We start from the raw sequence: 26,699 nt of genomic DNA on the forward strand, positions 1-26,699 counted from the left end.
TACATCAACACAAATATCCCAGAAAGCAGATAATAGGTAGATCGCCATGTACAAGTGCTAAATCTGGGTTTATCAATATCTGTGCAAATATTTGGACTCTTTTTGTGACAAAAACTTTTGCTTTTTTTCACACCTCCATAACAGCAGCTTCCTAGTAATAAGCACTTGGGATAAAACTCTCCATGCAGATGTCTCTGCTATTGAACCACAGTGAGTGTGTTTTCTAGTTCACAGGTGCACATGTGATAACAGTAAAAGAGAAGAGGTTTTAAGATTTTTGAGGCAAGGTATCAAGGACAACCAGAGACAAAAATGAACCCTTTAGGCACGTCAAGATAAGTGTACATGTGCAGTTTGCAGCACTTCAAAGCTGTCTGAGGTGCTGCACACTGCACGTGGCACACATGCACCTGTTTGCCACACTGCTAATTTGCAGTGCAGCACCAAAATTCAACACTTGGTAGTCTTGGTGTAAAAAAATCCACCACTACAAAAAGCATTGTGGCACATACAGCAGCAACATGAGCCACCAGAAATGGAGTCAGGCCTGATATATTCACGCTCTGGCTATAGGCCAGGCTCCTAACAGCCAGATAGATGCTTCTGCTGCCTCAGAAGTCCCCCAGGACCCCAAGTAAAGCTCTTGGCTGGCCTCAGCCTTGCCTACCCCACCCAGGTCAATTTGCCACATGCCAGAGTATGTGAGCACAAATATATGCCACTGCTTTTTGTGCCACAGGAAATGTGCACCCTGGCATGTGCGTGCACATCTAGGCATGTCCTTTGTATGTTTTTATTTTTAACAAATCAGTATTTGGAAGCTAGGACAAAGGTGGGGCGGAGGTGTACTGTAAAATACAGAACAGAAAAAGGAGAGAGGAAATTGACAGAAATATCAAGGATAGCACAGTTTTCCTCATTCCCTTTAAGTTCTTTCTTTAGTGGTTGACAAAACACATTCTCGTTAGGAGTTTCGGCATTGTCACATGACCATTTCTGGGTCAAATTCAGCTCTCCTTTATGAGGCTGTTAAGTCTAAAGTAATCCAGCAGAACCCAAGGGAATATTCTATGTTCACCCAGCATGAGACAGCAGCCTGTCTAATGCTATAGATAACTGAGTTCCAGATACAAGGGGACAGGGAAGATGAAACCAACCATCACATGAGTGGCAGCGCTGAAAGCGGGGGAGGAAATCAATAGGCTATCACCCAGAGCCCAAGCTCACTGAACCTTTAGGCAGCTTCAAAATAAAGCTCTTTGTGGTTGTTAATACCAATTAATACATGCCAGCAATTTATTGCCAGCATAAATTGAGGTTAAACAACTGTGTGCTGATATGTTATCTTTCTTTTATTACATCAATCAAGCAAGGCACGTGTACATTTTGAATTAGTTGCTCAGTGTTTTCCTTCCTTTATATCCTGGGATACTGGCTTGTTTACTGATATGCCATATATTTTGGATGCATTGGGAAAAGAAAAAAATGACAGATTAAAGACTGGATACTGTGGGGGGAAAACAAAAGAAAGAATAAAAGAAAGATCTGAATATTTTTGGTTTGGTTATTTTAATCTTTTCCTGAGTAGTAGCCCCAAAGGATCTGGAATTGTATCAAAGTGCTTGAATGGATACATGTGTGAGAGAGAAGAAGCACAATTATTTCAAGAATGGATCACGGTGGAAAATGTAGATCTGAATTTCAGACGTCAAATTTCAGATGTTAGGATCTGGTTCCATAGTCCCAGGCATTTTAACATGAGGGGCCTTAGAAAAACAGAATCTAATGCTGGGCTCTGATGTTCGATATACCCTCACCACAGGCACACAAGAATCTCAAGGTTGTTCAGATGGGGTGAGGGACTAGTTCAACCGTATTTCTTAGGTGATCAATGAAAGAGTGAAGTGTCCACAGTATAGAAATTTACAATTAATTGTCTGGATTGTGGTTATGCTCAAAGCCCCAACCAGGGATTGCTATTGTGCCAGACAAATAATTAAGACAAAAAACCGTCTCTACTCCAGAGAGCTCATGGCCTAGGAATCACAACCATGAAGAGGTTTGTTAATTTCACTCATGCGCTTCCACAAACACTGTAGGGGAAAATAAAACGATGCCTGAGAAGACAGAGTAGGGTTTTAAGGCATTCTATGTGTTTTCTTAGTTACCAGAAAAATCATGTAGCTCTCGTTTGACATTCAAATAGCCCTATTTCTCTTCATACTGAAAAACATTTGCACGCACACAAAAACATATGTATAAACATTATTTTTCAGGCTTTTATGTTTATATATGCTAGCAATCAGGGAATGGTGCTCTAGCAAAATTATCCACTCATAAGGAACAGGTGAGTAAGTATGCTAGGCCAGTCATGGGTAGCTGGAACACACAATTGCTGACTGGGTCCTACACAAACATTTAGGTCATTCTTTCCATTTCTTTTACGTACACTGGGAGCATCTACATGAGATGCTACATCACCATAGTAATGTGCTACAGTGATGTAGTTTATCACTACAGTAACATAACTTCACCGGGCACTAACCATTACACCATGTCTACTGTGCAGTAGCAATGACCTACTGCACAGTGGTTTGTTGCTACTGCGCAACAGGGTTGAAAACAACCCGTGCACCACTGGAACTGCACACTACTGGTGATTACTGCGTAGTCATTTAGTACAAGTTGTTTTTAGCAATGTTTTTAGTACTAAAGCATTAGGGGCATGCTTTTAGTAGTAAAACAGGGGCATGTGTAGATGTGCCTATAGAGAACTAAGTTAGGACTGCAACATCTATGTTGAAGATTTAATTGGAAAGGTAAATAATATCTGACATAGCTAGTTGCGTCCTTTTTTTCCTGTGGGTGCATGAGCTACATCATCATCCACTTTATGCACACACAATCCAAATGCACCCAGAATGAAAAATAGTAATGGTGGGCCATACCCAGATTTCCTTATCCAGTGTAATTAGTAAGCCCCCCAGCAGACACTGAATAGGAATGAAGTTCATGTGAATTAGAACCTCAGGATCTGGCTTCATAATAATGGAAGCCAAGTACTTATCCAATTGCTGCTATATGACATGTGATGGCCATGGAGATTTTCAAACAGCACCAAAGCAAGAATTGTGATCCTCTTGTTCCCCAAAACAGACCCCCGCCATTTAGACTATCATAAAATCTACATTAATTTTAGCAACATAGGGTCAGATTTTTCAACATCTGTTTCACATTGACTTACAATAAGCACATCAAATTCTCTTTGGCAACTTTAAAAGAGCAGTGGCAGACATGCTCACTAGGGCTGTGCAAAGCTCCGGCCCCTGATTCAATTCGGTGGAGATTCAGCCCAATTCTGTGGCCAAATCTCCGAATCTGAATCAAATCAGAGGACTCTTGAATCTCTGCAAATTGAATCAGAACCCTCTGAATCGATTCAGAGAGATTCAGAAAGATTTGGCGATTTGGACATAGACACAGGTTTAAATGGTTTTTTTTATATACTTCTAGGTAGCAGGTGGCTCATGAATGCTGGATGCTGGGTGCCTGGACTGTCCCACAGGAGCGCAGGGAGCTCCCCAGCGTGCTTGGCAGCAGACCCAGAAGTGGACCAGAAGCACTTCTGTTCCTCTTCTATGTCCTCCAGGGAGTGCGCCGGGAGGTCCCCCTGTGCCCCCCCAGCAGAAAAAAAACCAAGAAAAGCCCTGCACTCACCATGCCTATGGGGGTATGATCTCCACTGCCCCACACTGCCCCACACTGTGTGGGGAGCTTTGCACAAGCCCTCAAAGCCCTGAGGCTATGGCAGGAGCCAGTGAGTCCCCAGGCTTTTCTCTGTTTTTTTTTTTTTTTAAAAGGTCAGAGCTGGGGTAGGCAGGACAGCTGTGGTGGGGCTGGAGGAGTGGGGGGGCATCAGGGGGGTCATGCAGAGCCCCCCATACAGCATGGGCCAGTGGGGGGCAACGGGAATTGCCCCTCCACACGGCAACATCCAGTGAGTACCGGGGCAGAGGTTGGGGTGACTGGGGAAGTGGGGAGGGGTCGGGGGGGCTGGCAGGGGTCCCTCCATGGTCCCCTCCCCTGCCCCAGTACTTACCAGCTGCAAGTCCGACTCCAGCTCCCTGCTGCAGCCACCAGGGACTTCCTGAATCATCAAAGCTCTCCAAATCTTTTCTGAAGATTTGGAGAACTTCAAATCGATTCAGACCTATAAATTGGTCCCCTGATTCGATTTGGATTCATAGATTTGGCCACTGAATCAAGCCAAATCTCCTCCAAATCGAATCACCACCCAAAGCGTCGCACAGCCCTAATGAACATGTGTATATATAATGAACTGTACATACATACCTAACACAATGTACATACATACCTAACACAATATACATACACACCTAACATATATATATATATATATATATATATATATATATATATATATATGTATGTCAGTGTGTCTGCCCATTCATTAATGTGCCTTAGATACTGCACATTTAGTTTAGTACTTCCTTAATTAAGTACTAACTAAATATGTAATACTTAGAGTAACTGTGCAGTAGCATCAGTGAACGGTTAGTGATGCTTACTGCGCATTAGCCTAAAAAACTGTGCAGTAGGCTATGAGTATGATTTTTGCCATGACACACTAGTGCACAGTGTTATTAGCCTAATGTGCAGTTAGCATCTCGTGTAGATGCAGCCTGCATATACCTAACACAATATATACACGTGTGTATATATATATATGCATATACAGATACATATATGCACACTCACACAAATGTATATATATACATACACACACATGCACAAAAATTAATATGATCTGCCTATCACAAGGATAACAGTGAATGAAAAAGATAAATATTATATCCATAAAATCCTGTGCTTTATTTTGCAATTGAAATTCTTTCAAGAATTAGACAAATATTTTACAAATAGAAACTGCACAAGTGGGTTTTTTTATGTATGATATTTTTAATTAGAGCTGAGTGAATGAGCTGAGTGAATCATAACTAATCATTTATTTTATTCATTTAGCTTCATTTCTCAGTGCACAAAATTGTCAGTGAACTTTTAATTTTCTCAGGATTTGATACTTGAAATGATTCCCCAAATAATTTCTATCCATAATCCAACAACTCCTTGACAAGCATTTTGTTGGAAGTGGGTTTGTTTACCAGAATTATCTCTGGGTGCCTGAACAAAAAAGGACAGAAGTATGGAACAGAAATATGTTGTATTCAAACATAATCTGCACTTAAAATTTTTTACCAGTATAACTATGTTAATTACAGTTTGTTTTTTTTTACTTGGGTAATTATACTGGTAAAAGCCCAAGGATAAATACAGTCATATTTTATTTTGCTTTGCTAAACTGAACTAAGCTAGGCACGTTAGCACTTTCATACCAATTTAACTGCACCTACACTATGACATTTTCTCACTTTAACAATTATGCCTCACAGTTACAGCAATAAGATTTTCAGGTGTATGTAAAAACTTCTACCTTAGAATTTATGGAGCAAGGAGAAAATCTGTAGGATAACAGTGTTATCTTCTGCATTTTCAAAAGAGTTGGTTCCCCTAAAAAGTGATGGGCTGGCAGCTCTGGATACTGAACAGGTACAACAAAAATTCAAGCATCCCCACAATTTACCTCAGTCCAGTTCTGAAAGGATTGAGACTAATGTCACAATATCCACCCCCCAAATCCATTAATCTTTGCTGAGGGTGTCTACATGTGCTTATTAAGGTGGCACAAACTCTGGGCTTGTTACATCAGAGTTTATTGCTCCCAGGCATCACATCTACATTGCATCTACCTTGCATCTACTGCAGCACATTGAGCCAGGGCAGAGTAGCCCCAACTGGCAGATGATCTGAGGGGTCAGCCTGCCAGCCCAAAACTGCTCCAACCTGACTCAACATGCTGACTGGGGCACAAGGATGTTCCAGTGCAGGGCTAGCCAGAAGACAGCCCCCACACTGAAACACCCTTGTGCCCCCAGCCAGCTACACAAGTCCTACTGTGGAGTAAAAAACTCTGCAGCAGAATAGTACTTGTATTTACCAGTACTACTCTGCTGCAGAGTTAATTAGTTTATTCCAGTTTACTAGAGCCACACATGTAAATGTGAGATGTTTACTTCAGAGCTAATTAGTCTATGCCACAGTAAATGTCTCATGTAGATGTGCCCGCTGTTAACAAATTAATCACCCAGATAATTCTGGTTCTGAAATTAAGACACATACTTAGGAACTGGGCTGAGATTGTCAAATTATTTGTATCTGTTGACCAAGACTAGACTTGAACCCCTGTCAATGGTGCATCACCTCTCCTTGCTCTGTGCTTCTCAGCCCACCATCTCCCCATAGGAGCTTATTTAAGTGTCTCACAAATGCCCCTTGCAAAAGGAGCTCCTGACCTAGAAATGAAAGACCCTAGCTCACTTGCAATAGCCTGAATGAGCCAGTTCTGTTATTCTGCATTTTTTTCAGTGTGATGGGATCTTTAACTTCCACTGGGTCTAATTCACAGCACTAGTGCTGTTTCAGTCCTCATGTAACTGCATTGATGTCAGACTGTCTATCTACTTCTCATGTTGAAATCTTGATTTTCAAGCCAACAGCACAGATTGAAATAAAATTAAAAAGTAAAGGAAACAGAGACTGTGAGAGGGAAAGAGAGTTGTTTCATACTCTGCCACCTCAGCAGCAAATCCTGATGCAATTCAACTCATTCATGAGAGCACAGAACAGTTCTGGTTCTGTCACATGAAGAGGAGGGGAAGGATTTGGGAAGGCTAGGCAGAGCCTCCGCTCAGTGCATGCAGTAGATTAAACCTCTGGAAAGGCTCCAGCTAACATGAATCTATGAGGGGAAGTGTGGTGGGTAGGACATGCAAGAGATGAATGGGCCATGTGCCAGATAATGCTGAAAGTGCCCTTAAAACAAGTTAATTAACTAATCAACCTCTGCTGGTAACAAATGTAACATTTCCTAGTTAAGATGTCCTTCCTGATGCTGCCTTATCCCAAAGAAATCCATAAACAAGGTCTCACTCTTGCTTTCCCTCCCCCACAAAAAATTCCGCAGTTACTCTTCCTCACAACCTACTTTCTCCATGTTGTCTTTGCCCCATTTCAGTTAGCATGTCAATGTTGCATCTCTTCTCCTTGCTCTGTGCTTCTCAGCCCACCATCTCCTCATAGGAGCTTATTTAAGTGTCTCACAAATGCCCCTCACAGCAGCAGCTCTAGTGGGTAAGCAGTGTGGCCTCTACTGGCAACTTGCAGCTTGGCAGCTATCTGTATGAGTAGCTGTCCTCTCAGGCCCCTGACAGATGTTAACTTTAAGACATAATAGGAACTGATCCCTGGTTCCAACAATCGCATCTACTGCCATGCCATACATGCATGGCAAGAGGCACAATTTTGGGATCAGGGATTAGATCTATATCAAGCCTTACTTGCTGGTGCAGGAGGAGCCCAGACCCATGAGCCTGGGCTCCCCCTACACCAGCAAAATGACCTGATCAGCTGATTGTCACTTGGGGCCAGAAACCAAGCACAAGGCTTATGCGGTGCCCCGCACATGAGGAGCCTGACACTGAACTGTGGCAACCCTATGTATCTTTACTACTATTGCAAGAAGTGTACCAGCTGGGTGTCACACAAGCTACTGAGAGGTCTTGGCCAGATGTTCCATTTAAAGTGTGAAACAAATGAGCCACAAAGTTTCTATACATTATATGTGGAATAATTCTGCGGCTCATCTACTGTATTACCTTGCGTTAAGTTAACTTGCATGTGTAGCTGGGTTACTATTTAAGGCACAATTAACTGTTAATCTCATCTTAAAAGTAACGCATGTCAGGGGCCCCAGGCGAAGCCCCAGTGAGAGCTGGAAATTTAAACAAGCAGACCTAGCCTTTGCACTTTGGAGTAGGTGGCAAAGACCCTTGTTTGTAAACATAACTAACTCCTGTACACCAAGGGTGTATTACTACACATGAGACCAGCTGAAGGGCTCTGGGGAGCATTGCTCAACTGATCTTTAGGATACAGTCCAGATTTACCTGGTCTGCTTTGTGTTGAGTATGCGGGCAGGACCCTGTAGCCTTCTTCCCAAAAGCTTCTACAGTGGGTCTATATCACTGACATTTTCAAGACCATCTTCATAAGGGAAAGGGATAGTAGTGCTTTTAGAAAATACTCCTTTGAAACAGGAAAAAGCACCTCTAAAATAAGGGGCTCTCCTGATCTCCCTTCATCAGTGGGAGCTGTTCTAATAGATCCACTTCTGTAGGGATCCATCAACCCATTAGCCCACGTGCAGAGGTAGCAGAGCCTCAGTTCTGAGCAGATCTGCCTCTATGGAAGAATTCCTAACTCTCAGAGCAGTGCCTAGTTGCTGAACTGGGCCGTACCCTCGAGGAAGTCTCTGCTTCTTGAGAAGTACTGCTGCATAACATATTTTTAGGAAACCAGGGTACCATGACAGTTTATGCTGCTTCAAGATCCTTTTAAGAGTGCCATTCAATATTAGCACTGTCAAGTGTTCAAACACCTACACGGGATTCACAAGTTAAAACCGAAAGATTTCAAATAGCAATAATAACATCAAAGACATTCTGACCTGTTGTGATCTTTCTTTGCAACAGAAGAATTCCTTTATTATTTTTCCATAGCAAAGAAATGAGTGAAACGAAGAGCTGGCATTTTCTGAAGAGTACCTTGAATCTAACGAGGGGTGCCCTGAGTCTAAAGAAGTTGAGAGCCACTGTTTTAGGCAATCGTTACGAGAGAAGTTCCTTGCCTGGTATGAATGGAACTAAATCAAGATATACTGATCGCAAATCTGCTTTATTGCTTTCCAGCCCTCTGTTTCTTGGAAAAGTTGTTTGCATGTGTTTGTTTCTTTCCTTGAAATGTTCTGTTTGTCACTGAGATAACTAAACCTACTTTTAAACAAAAATATATAATTCTACATTTCCAGTCATGTTTGTAAGATCTAAAACACAACTTAAAAAGAAAGAAGTTTTCCTGGTTCTCTACATCTTCTCAGTTTTCCTATATTTTGAAAGAGCTATTATAAATGAGGCAAAACCAAGAGTTTGGGTAATGTGCAGTAAATAAAAGTATAATTGTAGGCAACTTTATACAGAATCAGAATTTTGTATCTACATAATTCCTACAAATTACACAAACAATAACCAAGTCTGATGGACTTATTTCTAAAAGCAACGTTTAAATGTATGTGTTTAACAACAAAATAGCTTCTAAATAGTAATACAGCAATTACTGTAGGGAATAGCACCAGGAAAGTCTGAACTTCTCATTTGACATTCTATGCTATTAAGTAACAAATTATCTGAAAAGCTACAGATGAATAGATAATTATTTCAAATATAACTACCAAGTTCATTGCCAGTAAATGCCGCAGCACTCAGGTCTCTTCCAAATAAAGAGCTGTTGAATACTTGATTCATAAATGTTCCTTATCTCATGTCATAGATTCATCTTCCTGATTATGTTTTTATGCCTTCTGCAAGTGCGTGTGTTTAACTGGGCTGTGTTTCTTCATTGCTGAATAGCAATTTAGGGTGTTTCCTACTATACCGGGACAATATCTTCATCTTTGGCAGCATGCAAAAGGAAATTAAAGGAAATGACAATAAAAGGCTCCTTTCACATTTTCCAGCCACTCATTATTTGTAATTTTCTTTTCTCAGCCATACCAGTGTAATTCTGGAGTAAGCCCACTAATATTGATGGAATTATTCACAAACATAAATAAGAGCAGATAACCCTCTATGGTCCAATGAAATGGTGGATCCCACCTACTAAGAATGGCCTTTCTAACTAGTATGGATCCCTCAAAATCCAGATAGTTCTGCTTCCAATCTTTTAGGCTTTTCTGAAACGGGGAGCCACTCATCAGCAGGGATCTTGGTTTTCTGTGATTTAAAAAAATCCCCACTTTTTGGCTTAAAAAAAATAAGCCCAAATCCACATTTTTCTATGATTAAAATGAAACATGATATATATCTATATATTAGCGGCATTTCATTTTAATCACAGAAAACTCATCAGAGCCCAACAGTATGCAGCTCTAGCAGCCAGATCAACCTTTTCTACTACTTAATTGCATAGCTTAGGCCCTCATCAATATACATGTACCGTGCACTTATGTGCCTAAGAGAGTCAACAAACTCTAGCTGCTTCAGCAATTAATATGTAAGGAATTTCTTGCTTTAGTATCACATATAGCCTTAAAAGTCTGTTCTATATACTAACCTTTTATTTTACCAGTAAATGAAAGCATTAATATATATTAAATTTCTAAAAAGGTTCTTTTAGTGTCATAATGAAGGAATACTTTGTGTGAATGAATGTCCTTATCTTCTAAGATTACATAAACAGATGGGTAATTAATTATTGAACATGCGTTAGTGTGCAGAAGCACTTTCATTTGAGGCCTCAGCTTGATCCTGTTGACTTCAGTGGGAGCATAAATTGATCCTATCTTTTAAAAAAATACAGACCTAAATTATACATACAAAGACCTCCTCCTTTTTTTCTTTTTACATTTCCACCTGCACTTGCGGATGCAAAGATCTGTTTATGCACCAGAGAAAATCTATTATCTATACACACTCTTTGCTTGTAGCCAAAGCCAGCACTTGCATTGATGCTACACTAAGAAATGCATATAGATTTTGCAAAGATGTTCCTGGTTGCAAAATACAGGCACAGGTATGCTCATAGATGCCAGTTAAAAACCACCCCCGAAAACTGCCCCTGAACCTCTGAGTAGCATTTAAAGGATGTTAAGAGCTAACACCTCCATCCATTACTCATTCCAGATACTCCCTGACATCCCACTCATTTAGGTCCATAAAAATGTAGGGCTGCATTTTAAATATCAGCACATTTTTAAAAGGCTTTCGATTAAGATCTAGAGACTCATTCAATGTCTAAACACTGTAGAAGAGGGACTTGAGAGCATTTTGGTAGGTTATAAAGAGCCTCCATAAATACAGACACATCCGTTTGTCTTCCATACTGATTTCTATACCATGTAAATTCCTCTACACTCCCCAAGTTTCCACCATGGGCTGTAATAAAGAAAAAGGTATCTGCTGCAAAAAGTGCAAAGTATTATTGAAAAGGCCTGCTTGCATTCTCTTCAGGAGCCCAAATTCTGGCGTGCAGAATAAATAAAATATAAGAATAAATAAAAATGTCAGAACCCGGTAGGAAAGTTGTACAAACCCATCGACATTGATGAATTATTTTTTCTCCATCCTGAATAGCAACAAAAGTCAAGATCTTGAAAATGTTATAGAATCACAATGCAGAAAAAAGTTTCACCTCAAGTTTCACTGAAATTGTTTTTAAATGTACTTGCATACCACCAGTTCCCCCAAAAAACAGCTCTCCAAAATTGTCATGACTTAAGAGGGGGACTGCTTTTTCTGTGCTGGAATAGAAGCATGGAGATGCTATATTCCAATGGCTGACAGCCTCTTTCAGGCAGCAAGTACAAACTGAGGATGCCAAACTCAGTATGTAGATTTAAAAAATTGGTTTTGCAGTCTGCACCAAGAAAAACGTTTCATTCAAATTTGTGAATAGTACTTCATGTAATAAATTCAAGGTTTTTTTTTAAAACAAAATAAATTGGACAGAACATTATGAAATGCATAATACAGAATGATCTTCAACAGACATATAGACTAAGGCTTAGAGACACAAAGATAGTTAGCAAACGCATTCATTTTAGTATGACCTGAGAATGTTTAAAAGGATCAAAAGCCAAAAAGCAAATAAGCCTGATTTATAAGATCGTCCATTTAAATGAAGACTATACTGAATTGTTTTAAGGAGGCACAGATAAATTGGAAAACTTCAAACAAAAACTCTAAACCTTACAAAACAAAGCATGCAAAGTAAAGTGAAAAAGAGAACTTAGGTTCAAGTTTATATGAAATTAAAAAATGGAAGAATCGGAGATCTATCAGATGTATTTTTAAGCATCTGACTGTTAAATGAGAAGCAGCTCCTGCTTAAATCCCATAATTACAATTAAATTACTTATTTATGCAGAAATATCTAGTGTGATTTTAAGTACCCCCCCTTTTTTTTTAATGGTGGACTCAGAGTCTTGCTATGGCCGTTTTAATTAAGTTTGCTGAGCAGTTAACTCAGCTGCAGATTTGTATACACTGCAGTGTGACTAAAGGAGTCTGGCTGTTAAGAGAACAAGTCAAATGCATGTGGAGCATTTCCTAACAGCAGTGTTCAAAACAAATGTTTTCATTCTATTTCTCTTGAAATCTGCTGTTGAACCACCCCATGCTATATAGACTCATAATATCTCATTGCTAGTAATGAAACCCCTCAACACCAAAAATATGCTTTAAAAGTCTTCTAAAAAAACTGAGTCTCTTAAATAGTGAATGGTGTTGCCTAAGTTATATAAAGAGTTATATAAAGAGCCCTCTTCTATATGAATCCTATACTTGCATGCAAGTAAAGTGCTTGTACCTGTGAAGGAGAGGCCACTCAAATAGAATGCATTACAAAATAAAAGCTTGGATCTGCCTACTTTATTCAGGTTGCATAGAATTTGCATGACAGGACACCACAGTTTAATAATATGATTATTTTCGCAATAAGGTATTATTCAAGTTTAATATAATAAGGGTGGGGGAATTTGACTTAAATCAATAATCTGTCAGATTGTCAAGAGACTATTTGTATTTAAAGAATGCAAACAAATGTCACTGCTCCTTGTGGCACGCCTGCATTTTTTTATTTTTTCTGTTTTTCATTATACAACACAGATCTCAAGGTTAAAAACATGCGTTTAACAAAAAAAATAGCTCCAGTTATTATTTGTACAGCATGGATTCACAGCTAAGGGTACCATTAAAATCCAGATTCTACATACATTTGTGCTCATGTTTAACTTTCTTGCACTGTTAACTAGTGTCACTGAAGGTGACTGTAGGGTTGCAATAAAGCAACTAGATCAGGGAACACAAGACAAATAGAAGTCTCCTTGGTTCTGCAATATTTAAAAGACACCAGAGCATCTGGCACATGCTTTTACTAATGCAAAAGAGAAAGCAGCCATGAGAATCATCAAACTCTGAGCCAGAGGTGGTGCAGATTTCCTCTTCAAAGTAAGAGCTATCTCTCTCTCCTTTGCATTATCCTCTGGTACAGCCCATGAAAATTTTTTGGTAAACCCTGCACTGATATTTCCTCTCAAGTGAAATGACCACCCCAGCGAAGGCATTTGATAGTGTGCATGGATGTGTGTGTGGCGGGAAAGGAAGCAAAACAGCTTGGCTGTGAATGACATAATGTAACCTAGAAATCTCTCCATGTAGCACAAGCAGGGGTATCCAAACCAGAGCAGAGGCAGTATGTCAATGTGATTCTGGTGTATGCTATGGGCTAGTCTGTGGGCTAGGTTATCTTTTTTTGTTTTTGCTCCCAAAAAGCAGTCCACAGAGCACAGTTCTCTCTGCATAAAAATATGGAAAGCAAGTGGTCCCTTGATGGACACAAGGAAAAAAAGAGGTTTCTCTCAACGCTCCATTGTGATAAGATGTGATATTAGGAGACAAACTGTCTCTTGAGGTAAACTAATGGGACCATTTTTAATATGTGTGGGGAGGCAAAGGAATGGCATGAACAGACCTCAGACTCCTTTCCCCAGGTCACCTGGATAGTAGCACTTCTCCAGCCTCAGCCTCTACTCTCTCGTCTCATCTCTTGCTTTTTCCTCTACCCAAAACAAATGGTCTTATGAAAGTTTATGCCAATTTAAAAATTAAAGGTGAAGAAATAAACACTTTGCAGAACTTCCCTTCCAAACTCACTGGTCACAACCAATGGTCCCAAAGCACAGAGGTGTCCTGGATAGAGGGGAGATGGATAGAGGGGAGATGGCCAAACAGCCACATCCAGGGAGCTTTAAATACCAAAACCCATCTTTATGCAGATGTCCCCGCAGCAAGATACTTCCAACAGGGCACCAGCAATACCAGCCTGTTACTACCAAAGCAAGGATTTCAGCAGAATCAAACAGCACACATTCAGTCAGGAGTGGAATGAGGCCAAAGCAGTAATGTATTTTGCCTTCATTTCTCTAATAAAACCCCAGTGGAGTTGAACCAGTGCAGACCAGAGGCAGCAGCTGTTCTGGAGCTGGCTATTGTTTTGTGTCTAACATTTCAAGGACCCAATCCAACTCTCACTGAAGTTAACATGACTCCCACTCACTTTAATGGGGCATAGATCAGGCATGGCATTGCATAACCACTGAAAACAACTAGCAGTGGTGCTTATACACGTCCCTCTTCCTCAGCCCATCCTCAGTTGATCATTGGCCCTGTTCCTAGAGCAATCTGTCAGCAAAGTATATTGGCCATCAATATTCTACTAGGCCTGCTCATCCTTTTTATCTACCCTGGATTTTTATTGTACCCTGTACTAACTGAGCCCTTCCTAGGATGAATTGCTATTTGAATTGGACGTGTTACCCAATCTAGGTAAGACTGCCTGAGTTTCCTGGGAACCAGAAAGAAACGAACCTCAAAACCTGCTCCAAGTTCTCCTGATCAATGAGCTGTTAATAGTCAATAGATTACATTTTATCAAGCAGCTTCTCTTGCCTGAAACTTTCATACTGCTCTCGGGGAATATCATGACTACAGAGGCATCATGTTGAAACAAATGTGAAATCTTAACATTTTAAGTTACGTTTAAAGCTCCCTCAGCTCTGGATCTGGAGCAGCCTTTTTTTTAAGTGTCAGCAGTTTCAAATCCTTTCTGATCTACCATGGGAAGGTTTTAGCAAGCCAGTGGGTCTACACCTAGCCTTCTATTGTTCAGAAACTGCTTCCTAATATTTCAGGATGGAAGTTAAATGGGAGGATGTTTACCCAGCAATTGCTAAGTACTCAGCTAAGCATGTGGGGAAACTCCTTGTTTTTCATCCAAGAAGCAGTGATCTGAATCCCAGGGAGAGGGCTGCTGTAGTGGATCTTTGTACAGACTCTGAGTAAATATGCTGCATCTCAGGACTTGGGGGATAATTTGCAAACAGCAAGGAAATGTGTCCTGTCACCCCATTCTTTTGCATTTGCTTGCTAGTTGGGCAAGCAGAGGTGTCTGTTTAAACAGTTGATTTCCCATTCTTTCTAAAGCCATCAACTTACCCAGGGACACACACACACATAGACACACACCGGGCTCAAGCATGACCTTTATAAAAGCTGAAGGGCATCCTAATTCCACAGTGCATAAGGAGGGGAGGGGGGATGGAGGGGGCTCTGCCTTCACTTGTCCCCTGCTTGCGTTACGAAATGCAGGCACGGATCCCAGGAACTTGCAGAGCCTGCCATCAAAAACAAGGCACCCGGGCGCGGCAAATGCAATGAAAAACGGAGAGGATCTTACCTTCCGGACCCCACTAAAGCCATATTCTGCAGCAAGTTGCTTGGCTTCTGCCTCTCCCCCTTGATGCAACTCAACCCAGAACTGATTCGTGTACATGGCCCTGTCGGCAGAGGCAAACAGAAGGACCCCCAGCAAGAAGAGGAGCCCGGCGGTCTTCCACTGAGCGGTCTTCATGGCTCCGTGGCGGCGAGATGGGGCTGGGGGCTGAGGGACCACCCCGAGGGGGATCCAGCGGGAGGGCAGGCAGGGAGCGGAGAGAAGGGCTGAGCGCGATCTGCCCTGCCTGCGGGCTGGGCTGCCCCGGAGCCGATCCTGGGGCGTGTGTGCGCGTGTGTGAGTATGCGTGTGTGTGCGCGCGTGTGTGTGTGTGCTGCCTGCCAGATCTGCATGCTCAGCTCCTCCTCATCTATCGCTCAGCGGCGGCTGAAGGCGAGCCCAGCCGGGCGGGGCCAATGGGTGGCGAGGAGGAGGGTGCGAGCCGGCTCCGCCCGCCGCCCACCCCATTCAGCACCCTGGACAGCTCCCGCGCCCGCCCCGCCGAGTCCAGGCACCCGGGCCGGGGAGCGCCGCAGCGCCACGGCCCAGCCCGGCCTTGGACGTGGGCCAGCCCCAGGGGATGCCTCCCCACGCCGCCTTCTCCGCCCAGGCGTCCTAACAGGCGTCACACTCTTGACAAGCACGCTCACACACGCACACCCACACATTTCTTGACAAGCACATATACACTTGACAAGCGCGCACACACATTTCTTGGCACACATGGACACACACACACACACTTAAGCACACTCGCACACGCATATCCTTGACAAGCACGCACACACTCACACACTTCTTGACAACCACATGTGCACATACACTTGACAAGCACACTCTTACACACATTTCTTGACAGACACACACGATACATGCACTCATACACACACACAAGCAGGGACACAAGCTTGACAGGCACACTCACATACACATACCTTTGACAAGCACACACACACACATTTCTTGACAGGTGCGCGCACACATTTCTTGACGTGCACACACACATGCTTGACAACCACACACACACATTTCTTGATGCACATGCACACACACACACTTGACAAGTGCACTCATATACACATATCCTTGACAAGCACAAACACACATACTTCTTGACAAGCACACGTGCACGCAGACACCTGACAAGCACACTCTTACACACATTTCTTGACAGACACACACTTGACATGCACACTCATACACACACACAAGCATGGACACACACACTTGACAGGCACACTCACACACACATACCCTTGACAAGCACAGACACACACACATGCACACACTTCTTGATAGGTGCACGCACACACACACATTTCTTGACACACATACACACTTGACAAGCACACCCCCACATACTACTTGTCAGGCACACACACACACCCCTCTAGTCCACTGAGAGCAAGAGAGGCAAACAGTAACAGCTGGCTCTTGTCCATTGCTTTTCAACATTAGAGACCAAAGGGCCTTACAAAGGAAGTTTAGGATCAGCATCATCCTCACTTTTACAACTGAACCACAGAGAGGGAAACTGATTTGCCCAATGTCACCCTTGGGTTCCAGAGAAGAACCAGGAACAGAAAGAACCCAGATATGTTCAGTCCCATCCCCACTGTCTAGCAACAGCACATGCAACTCAGCTGAGCAGGTAAACGCAGGCATTCAGGCTTATTCCGCTATTCATGGATGAGGTTGTAAGCATTGCATGGGATGGTTTTGACAGAAATGATCTTGCCTCAAGCTGGGGGTTGGATTAGATGACCTCTGGGTGTCTCTTCCAGGCCTGCTTCTCTATGACTATGTTTTATGGTCTTATTTCACTAAGCCAAGGACAGAAGCAGTGGGTGAAGGACACACACGCAATGCATTAATAGGGTTTCACATCTGGGATAAGCATTTGAAGGGGTAGAAGCACAGTTTTTAGGAAACAAGCCTCACCATCATTTTTCCAAACTTTACCAGGAATAAATAGCACAGCAGAATTAATCCTATGATAGTATCCTTAGATTGCAGACTTTGGGGCAGAATTTTTTAATGAGTCACTCAAAAAGTCTATAAATGTCCTTTGATATTTTAGTGGAGAAGAAAGACACATGAGGCCACAGAATAGCACACACGCATGTCTTTTGACAATTTTTTTAACATAATGCATATAAAGCAGTTACTAACTTTGAAATAAACAGAATGGCAAATTTACAGTAATCCATTCTACAAATAGTCATAATGGAGTACAAAGGTTAAAGCAGATGTGTGTAAACACAAAGGAAACAATAAAGGTTATAGATATATGGGCTGTTTATTTTTATTGCCCTAAAATACTCTAAAAAGTAGAAAGGGATAGATAACCTCTTTGACAGCACAAGAAGCCAAATAGGACTTGATTTGTTGTGACACATGTTTTATTTCCTTTTCCTAGATTAAAACCCCCCTCTATTTCAAGCAAGAAAAATTGAGACCCAGGGCCTGATCCAAATTCTGTTTAAATCAAAGCAAAGGCTTCCAAATTAATTACTCATACTGAAAGAAATAAATACAAAATATTATAGATGGGATATCAGGCAAAAAATAAATCTCCACAGCCTATTTAAAAGATTATGTCAATGAAATAAAACTTTTAAATGTCTTCTTAAAGAGCAGGTAGTTACTGAAAATAATGTTATATGTTATTTTAAAAAAGCACCCATCTTTATTTTCATGAATCCTGTGACACCCTTATTGTAAAACCTCTTTTTCTATTGATGCATTTGACATATTACTGGGGAATTTTGTGCCTGTGAAATGTTAGGATGAATAGTGGTGGCTAGAGTCTGCCGGACATTTGAAAAAGACTATGATGCCTTCCAAGCACAGGGGCATCTCAGGATCAGAAGGCAATATTTCTGGGATCTCTCTTCCCTACAGGACTCTATGAGAATTCTTGTAAGATCCCATTCCTCTAATCATGCATATGCAACTAAATCCCTTCCTATAACTGAAACGCACTGGGTGCATTGACACATGCACATTTGCTGCACAGTAACTGAAATAACTACATAGTACAGGTGCACATGTACACATGCACATCTGTACTATGCAGTAAATATGGTGATTTACACTGACTTGAGCATAAATTTAATACCTGCACCATGCAGGTATCAAATTTACGCCCAATTAGTTACTGAGCCATAACACATGTATAGACACCTTACAGTAACACCTTACACCTTACAGTAACACTGTGTGTGTGGACTGACTTGGGACTAACTTTAGCGTTAATGCACTTTAGCACCTGCATGTGTAGACACCAGCCTATTCTCACTAAATTTAAGCCAGCGTAAATGCACTTAGACATGCCCACTCTTTTCTAAGCATGTAGGAAGTGGAGCATTAATTACAATTGTAAAGAGGTAGGGATGCGTTTGCCTCAATTAGACTAACACAATGGCTCCCAACATATGCTCAGAAGCAAGGAAATATGGCTTCCTACTATAACTGGATGCCTCTAAAGAGTTTGTTTGAATTGAGAAGCACCAGAGAGAGAGGAGAGAGAATAATGTTAGAGAGAAAGGGAGGAATGCAGAAAGAGCTTAAGGAAGAGGGCCCAAAGACAGTACAGCTTTGTGATTATGGCACAGGGTTTGGGGTATGGGCAATCAATCAAATAAAGTGAATTGACGGTGTGTGGGGATTTATCACAGAACAGATAGCCAACAATAACTGTTCACATGCCTGCAGTCACCTACAGTAAATGAAAACTAAACTAGATCAAAATCCCTGAATGAAATGGTACTAAATTAACTTCATTAATTGCTAATCTTTCCATAATCTACTTTAACAGCAATGATTTTCTTTTTTTTTTTACTAAGGTCATAGATAAAAGTGTTTCTAGTGAGGCCCCACAAGAAACACAGAATCTTGATGAGGATTAATTTCCCTTTGAAATTAGATTTTGAGATTTATTGGGTGCATCTACACATGCACTATAATGCACATTACCCCATTTAAATGTACATTAAAGCGTCACTTAAAAAATGCTCTTTAATTTATAGACATTAAAATAGGATAATGTGCATTAAGTGTCAGTTAAAAACCATGGGCATTTTTACACATGCTCTGGAGTGTTTCATTTATAAGCATGCCCATGCTTCAAAATGGTGATGGGGGTGTTTTATCTAAAGCTCATCGAACGAGCTTTAAATAAAATGCCCCCACCACCATTTTGAAGCACAGGGTTACTGATGCATGAGACATGGAGATGGGCTGGAGTACAGTAATTACCACGCTAAAGCAGACTCGATTAATCGAGTCTGCTCTGACACTATAATTACAGCACATTGGAGCAACCTTCCAGATCATATACAGGCACCCCATGCTCTTTAGTTAATATGCATTAAGACGGGCTAATTAATATTTTCATAGTTCCTCACCATGGAGGGTTCCTGTAGATGTGCTGCGAGGCTGCTCCAATGTGTGATAATAAGCACACTCCAGCCAGCCGCTGTATCTCATGTATTAGTGTCCCTGTGCTTTAAAATGGTGGTGGGGGCACTTGAATTAAAGCTCAAGTGTGGGAATGCTGATACATGAGACACTGCTGTGCTTTAATTAGCGTGGTTCTGAGAACCACGTTAATTAAAGCACTGCAATGTCTCATGTATCAGCATTTAAGTTCTCAGAACCACTCTAATTAAAGCACCCCCCACCCACCCCTAGAGCACATGTAAAAGTGCCCTGAGGTACTAGATGTAATGTGCTTTAACTAAAACACATTAATGCACATGTAGACACACCCAGCATTCAATCAGTTTTTAATCCATTTAATATGTGTTGTGTTGCTTTTCTACCTTTTTACTGTATTAATCAAGATGTCATGTGGTAAAAAGTCAAATGCCTTATGGAAGCCTATTACATCAACTCTGGTAGCATTAGCAGCTTGTAACATCATCAGAAGATGATATTAGTGGTTTGACAAAATGTCTGTCCAATTCCCAAAGGATTGGCATCCAAAAACCAACATTATGGCTTTGCAAGAACTTATTTGAAATGAGAATGCCATCAAACATGTATTTCAGGTTCTCTGTGGGAGTTGAATTTGATGGTGCCTTTCCAAAAAAAGTCCCAGTATGTCAAAGAGAACTTCAGGTGCTTTTCTGAAAATAGAAGCTACTGGAGTTCCAAGAACAAGATTTAAATTGCTTAAATCTTTAATAGTTCTAGTAAGCATGTGAGCAGTGGCATTCTGAAGAGCTGGAAACAGAGCATTACAATAATCAGATTTCATGGTTATGAAAGAATGAATCATCATCCAAGCATCCTTTTGAACAAGATTGGGTTTCCCTTTTTTTCTGAAGTTGCCAAATGAGAAAATAACAGTATTTTTCACTGGAAGCTGAAGCAGATTCAAAGATAATACCTATATTTGGAGCAACAAAACTTGAGATAAAAGGTTATATGGGGAAATTTAAAGGAAGGAAGCTAGATCATTTTAGCAGTTAGCTGCATGTTGTTTAACATTAGAGATCTGAGCTTAATCCTATCATGATGATAATGCTAGCACGACACAGGCCATCTCATTTAAAGCTAGCACGGATATTTCTACGAGAGAGGCCCTGACTGCAGGAAGGCCACATCCCTACCTTTTCAAAAACTGGCCTCTCTGTGAGTCTGTACCTCAAACTTACTATGCTGTCTCCCTAACCAGAAGCAGTGTAACCATGTTTGTGTGCCACTGCACCCAAACTAATTAGAACTGCTGAGTGAGGGTGCTAATTAATCCACCTACAATGGCACCCTTAAGCAGCTACTTGCTACCAGGTCAGGAGGTAGCCCACACAAACCTGTGAGGTGTATTTCAGAGCACTGCTGCCTGGCACAGTAATTAAGTATTGTGGATGTGCTCTTAGGTTCTTGTCAATAATAGTCTTCACACAGAGGATATGTTTGTTAGACAATTACATATATTTTTTCCCATCTTACTCCTTCATGCTTATCTCATGAAAGTAAAAATAAAAAGGAGTCCATCTCAGAAACAACCTTAAGGTTTTTGAAGCCCCTTGCATACTGTTTCAACGCTGTGTTCCTAGAATCATATAAAATCAGGATTGGAAAGGACCTCAAGAGGTCATCTAGTCCAACCCCCTGCTCAAAGCAGGACCAGCCCCAGCTAGATCATCCCAGCCAATGCTTTGTTTAGCTGGGTCTATTTATGATTCACTAATCATAAAATTATATGGATCTGATTCACTGTAATATTAAACATTAACATTGTAGTAGTGCCTACAAGCCTGAAAAAGATAGGATCTCAATGTGCTATATGCTGTGCTAATTCGAAAGAGGCCAGTGCAATTCCTATTAAAGGTCACCTGTAAAATCTTCCATACTTTGTTTTACATAACTAAATAATGAAACCAGGGTACCTGCAGTACTAATACAGGAAAAATCTAGAAAATATATGAAGCCTGCAGTAACACTACTCAGCAAAGTCTTAAAGCTGGCAATGATTTTTGCTTATAATGCAACAATGGGGGGTGAGTTTCCACTATGTGTACAGCCAGACTCTACTTTGGCATGGGAAAAATGCTTACTTGTATACTTGCATCTGCAGCACACTTGCACAGGTTTGCAGGCACTCATTAAATGGTTAAATATCTGTACAAGTGTTTGGTTTCACTGAGGTGAATGAATCTTGCAGGGATACACTATAAACACTTCTTTGCATGCCAGAGCAGGATGCCTATTAGAACTGGCCTGTACTCAGGTGTCTGCATCGAGGGGCAGACATTTGTTTGACTGTACAATTTACGCCTACAGAAAGGAAACTAGCCTTTGAAACCTGACAATGAAATGGTCCTGTTTTTCAAAAACCATGTGGGACACTCAATCACAAGAATAGAGAGTAATCATCAGAGCAATCAGAGCAAATTGATCAATCAAGTCCTAAGATTTTCTGTGGGTCAGGGACAGTAGATCAGTTCTGTATACACATACTCTGTATGATTTCAAGCCCAGCTTCCAGTGTTTGAAAATATCAGTTTGGAACAGCTGATGGTGTAACAATTTGTATAGGCTCCATTGTTTTATGTAATTGGGTTTTTTACCTAGAGAAGTATTAGTGGATGCAGCATTGTATAAAGGCACTGATTTCTCATAGTCTATGTGACTTTTCTTAAAGTAAGCAGCAAGTGTACTGTTTATGGAAAGCTAAAAGTTGGAACTGCTTTGCATTGAAGTTGTATGAATTTAAGAGGAGTTGGCCCTTGGCTGGTTCCAGAATTACAATAAAATAATAAGGTTTTATAAGATTATTGTATAGGACTGAATAATTCTTTGTAGCTTAGAAGAACAGACAGCTTCCAACAATTTTCCAATCTATTTTTTTAGCTTTCTTATTGCAGACTTCTTCGGAGCATCAATCACATACAAGTACATACAGCATACAGGTGCCATGGTGTCAGTTATCTGAGTAAGCACAGAATTAAAAGTATCAACACAATGACATGGCAAAGTACATAGTGGAAAATGATTAATGTAATCAGTGAAAGCAGTTTCCCATTCTTACTATATTTACTTATGCATGCACATAATCAAGACATTTGAAAGATGGTTTTAAAAATATGTCTCCAAGTAGTCCTAAGAGGATACAGAAACATGATTTACATTCTTAAATTACAGGTTCACAAAATAAAATCAGACAGGAGCTCTGTATTAACATCCTGATTCAGCAAAGCACTTCTACCCAGGGTTAAACCCATATTTAAGTCTCTGATTTCACTGGGACTTAAGCATATGCTTAATAGGAATGTGTGTGCTTAAGTGCAGTGCTGAATCTGGCCCCTAGCTACTGTTTAATATCCCCATAGCCCAATGCTTCAACTTAATCAACCAGTGCAGAGAGTTACTTAAAAACAGGGAATTTAAATGAAAAGAAAATATGGCTCCTTTATAGCATAAGATAAACTTGCTAGCTCCAGTGTGCTGGTAGGATTTTTTTTTTCTTCTGTGTATGGGTGGAGGCAGAGAGAGAATCTGTCGGGAAGGGAAATTTCTATGAGAGATTTTAGAGACCTAAAATTGCTCAGAGAAATCAGCAAGGCACGGAGCAGATGGCATCTCAATGACATTTTAGAAGATAGCAATGGATGAAAAGGCAACTCATAAATGGGACTGGAAAGGCTGTGGAAATTATCAGAAACAACTCAACAGAAAAATAACAGGAGAAAAAGAAAAGGGAAAAAGAAAATTCTTGGTCACAATGGGCACAGCCGGGTGAGGGGAAAATTGGAGAACATACAGAACAAGATCACAGTTGAAAAGGTCACATACTAGAAAGATTTCAAGGCAATTCAATGTGGACCTCAGCAAGGGGAATCAGAGAGGCCCAGAAATCTGGCCTTCTGGAAAATCCGACTATCAGAGGGCAAAACATTCAAGAGTTACTTAATGTTCAAGCCACTTTGGGAAAGGAATGTGAGTGACAGAACTGGGAGAGATGGGGGCAGGAACACAGAGTCATAACGGTACCACTCTGCACCCTGGACAGCAGTGACATGGCCGGCCACTACACTGCAGTAGCAGTTATTTTTGCATTCTCCCAAAGAGGGTGTCCAGGACTGCTGCCCTAGTCACTCCTTTTCTTCTTAACCCCTCCCTCCACCAGTTTACTTACTACAAGAATAGTAACATGTTGCAGTTTTCTGAATCTTCAGAATTAGAGAAGCTAGATGCTTCCAAGTTGGCACAACTGGATGGGATACACCTAGGGTACTGAAGGAATTGGTTGAAGTAACTTCAGAGCCATTAACTATCCTCTTTAAGAATTCATGGAGGTCTAGTGAAGTCCTGGATGATTGGAAGAGGGCAAATATAGTGCCCATCTTTAAGAAAGGGAAGAAGGAGAATCTGGGGAATTACAGACCAGTCAGCCTGACCTTGATACCTGGAAAGATCATAAAGCAGGTCCTCAAGGAATCTACTATGAGGCACCTAGAGGAGAACCAGGTGGTCAGAAAGAAGCCAGCATGGATTTTCCAAAAGCAAGTTATGTCTAACCAACCTGATTTCCTTTTATGATAATGTGACAGGCTCTATAGATGGGAGGAGCAGCAGATGTAATGTACCTTGACTTTAGCAAGGCTTTTGACATGGTCTCCCATGACATTCTTATTAACAAGCTAGGGAAATACAGACTAGATGAAAGTACTATAAGGTGTATACATAACTGGTTGGACCACTGTATTCAATGAGAAATCATCAGTGGCTCAACATGTTATTGGGAGGAGGTAGGAAGTGCAGTTCCCCAGAGTTTGGCCTGGGGTCTGATATAGTTTATTATCTTCAATAATTATTTGGATGATGAGATTGAACACACATTAAGCAGATTTGTGGATAATACCAACTTGGGTAGCATTGCAGATCCTCTGGAGGGAAAGGCTAGGACTCAAAATGACCTGGATATACTGGGAAAAATGTGTGCACTCAATCAGATGAGATACCACAAGGACAAGTGCAAAATCCTGCATTTGGAACAGAATAATTGTATACACAAATACAGATTTGGGAGTAACTGGAGAGGCTACAAGACTGCACAGAAGGACGAAGGGATTACAGTAGACCATAAGATGAATATGAGCCAACAGTGTGCACTTGTTGCAGAAAAGGCCAACAGTATACTGGGTTGTCTTTATATAGACTTATGACTGCAGTGACCTTTTGGTGACCCTGCGGCCTGCAGATAGTGAAAAGTAGTGGGTTGTGCGGGAATGTAGTAGGCTGCATGAAGAAAATAGAGAGCCGTGCAAAAAACCAGAGTGCCATGTGCAATCAAGATATAAAAGGATCCTTTACCTCACTCTGTGTGTGTGTGTGTGTGTGTGTGTGTGTGTGTGTGTGTGTGTGTGTGAGAGAGAGAGAGAGAAAGAGAGTCGCAGTGTGTGCTTGAGCTTGTGTGTATGCCTGTGAGGTAGTAAAAGGGAGTGTGCCTGAAGGGTAGTTTATTGTGAGCCTAAAGGTACCTGGTGTTGTTAGAAGCTCGGTTGACCTACTGCATCCTAGAAGACCACATCATAGACACGCTGTGCCAGGAGACGGCTGGAGCTTAGTCCTGAATTGCCCTTCCTTGTCCTCAGTTGAACTAACTCACAGTAAATATAGTTCCTCCTTCCCTTTCATTGTTATACATTTGTAAGTCTTGTATGTACCTTTGTATTACAGTGTAAATAATAGGAATTGGGGAACTGTTTTAGCATAGTAAGTTGTTTGTATAGTATAATAGATTTCATAGATTTTTCCAGTTGTTGTCATTGTTGTGCTTAATAAATCACCATTGTTCATTCCAGTTTCAATTCATGTTTGAGAACTTTTGTTATCTAATTACATCTGGTTTCCTTGCAGAATGTTCCACTCCAACATTAACAGAAGTGTCACTTTCAAGAAAAGTATTTTTCCACTATATTCAGCACTGGTGAGGCCTCTTCTGGATTACTGTGTCTATTTTTGGGCCCAACACTTCAAGAAGGATGTGCACAGGTTGGAAAGCATCCAAAGGAGAGCAACCAAAATGATTAGAGATCTAGGAAGGATGCTTTATAAGGAAGGATGGAAAGAACTAGGGTCATTTAGTCAGGAGAATATAAGCTTAAATGAAGAGCTGATAACAGTCTTCAAATACCTGAAGAACAATTTTAGGAAGGAAGGAGATGGGCTTTTCTCCAAAACTGTAGGGGCCAGGACTAGGAGAAATTGACTATGAGGGTGGTAAGGCACTGGAATGGGCTACCTAGAGAAGCTGTGAAATTTACAGCCCTCAAAATTTTCAAGAGCAAGTTGAATAGACACTGGGCTGGGATGGTTTGTCAGGGATGGTCTTGCCTGTCTGTTTAGAAGCCATTTTTTGAGATAGCTGGCACATCAGGTTATGGCTGGGAAATACTGTTCTAAGTTCACCTGGGGGGGTAATGGACCTGTGAGAGGCAAGCATTTGATAGGTTGTACTGCACTGTTCTTCCCACCTTCCAAACCCCGCAACAAGGAAAACATTTTGAAAAGTGAGTAAGAGGACTGTACAGCAGGTGTTATCTGTAAAACACAGAAGCAGGTATTTCCAGCCAGAATAACTCTCACCATCAGTGGAGAAGAGTAGAGCAAACAGACAGAGGTCACACTTGAGGAGGAAAAAAGGAAACTGTAGGCTCTAATAC

General features: G+C 41.1%; 1 protein-coding gene across 1 annotated transcript in view; it reads right to left on the bottom strand.

The window, feature by feature from the left end:
- PCSK2 (proprotein convertase subtilisin/kexin type 2) overlaps positions 1 to 15,870 on the bottom strand; it is a 190,286-nt gene extending 174,416 nt beyond the window's left edge. Inside the window, exon 1 of the mRNA XM_006260699.3 lies at positions 15,487 to 15,870. Coding sequence (XP_006260761.2) covers positions 15,487 to 15,660 — 174 coding nt within the window. The 5' untranslated portion in view covers positions 15,661 to 15,870. The remainder of the gene's footprint in view (positions 1 to 15,486) is intronic.
- Positions 15,871 to 26,699: the final 10,829 nt, after the last annotated feature.

Source organism: Alligator mississippiensis, chromosome 1 (assembly GCF_030867095.1).
Source record: "Alligator mississippiensis isolate rAllMis1 chromosome 1, rAllMis1, whole genome shotgun sequence".
NCBI classification, from domain to species: Eukaryota; Metazoa; Chordata; order Crocodylia; family Alligatoridae; genus Alligator; species Alligator mississippiensis.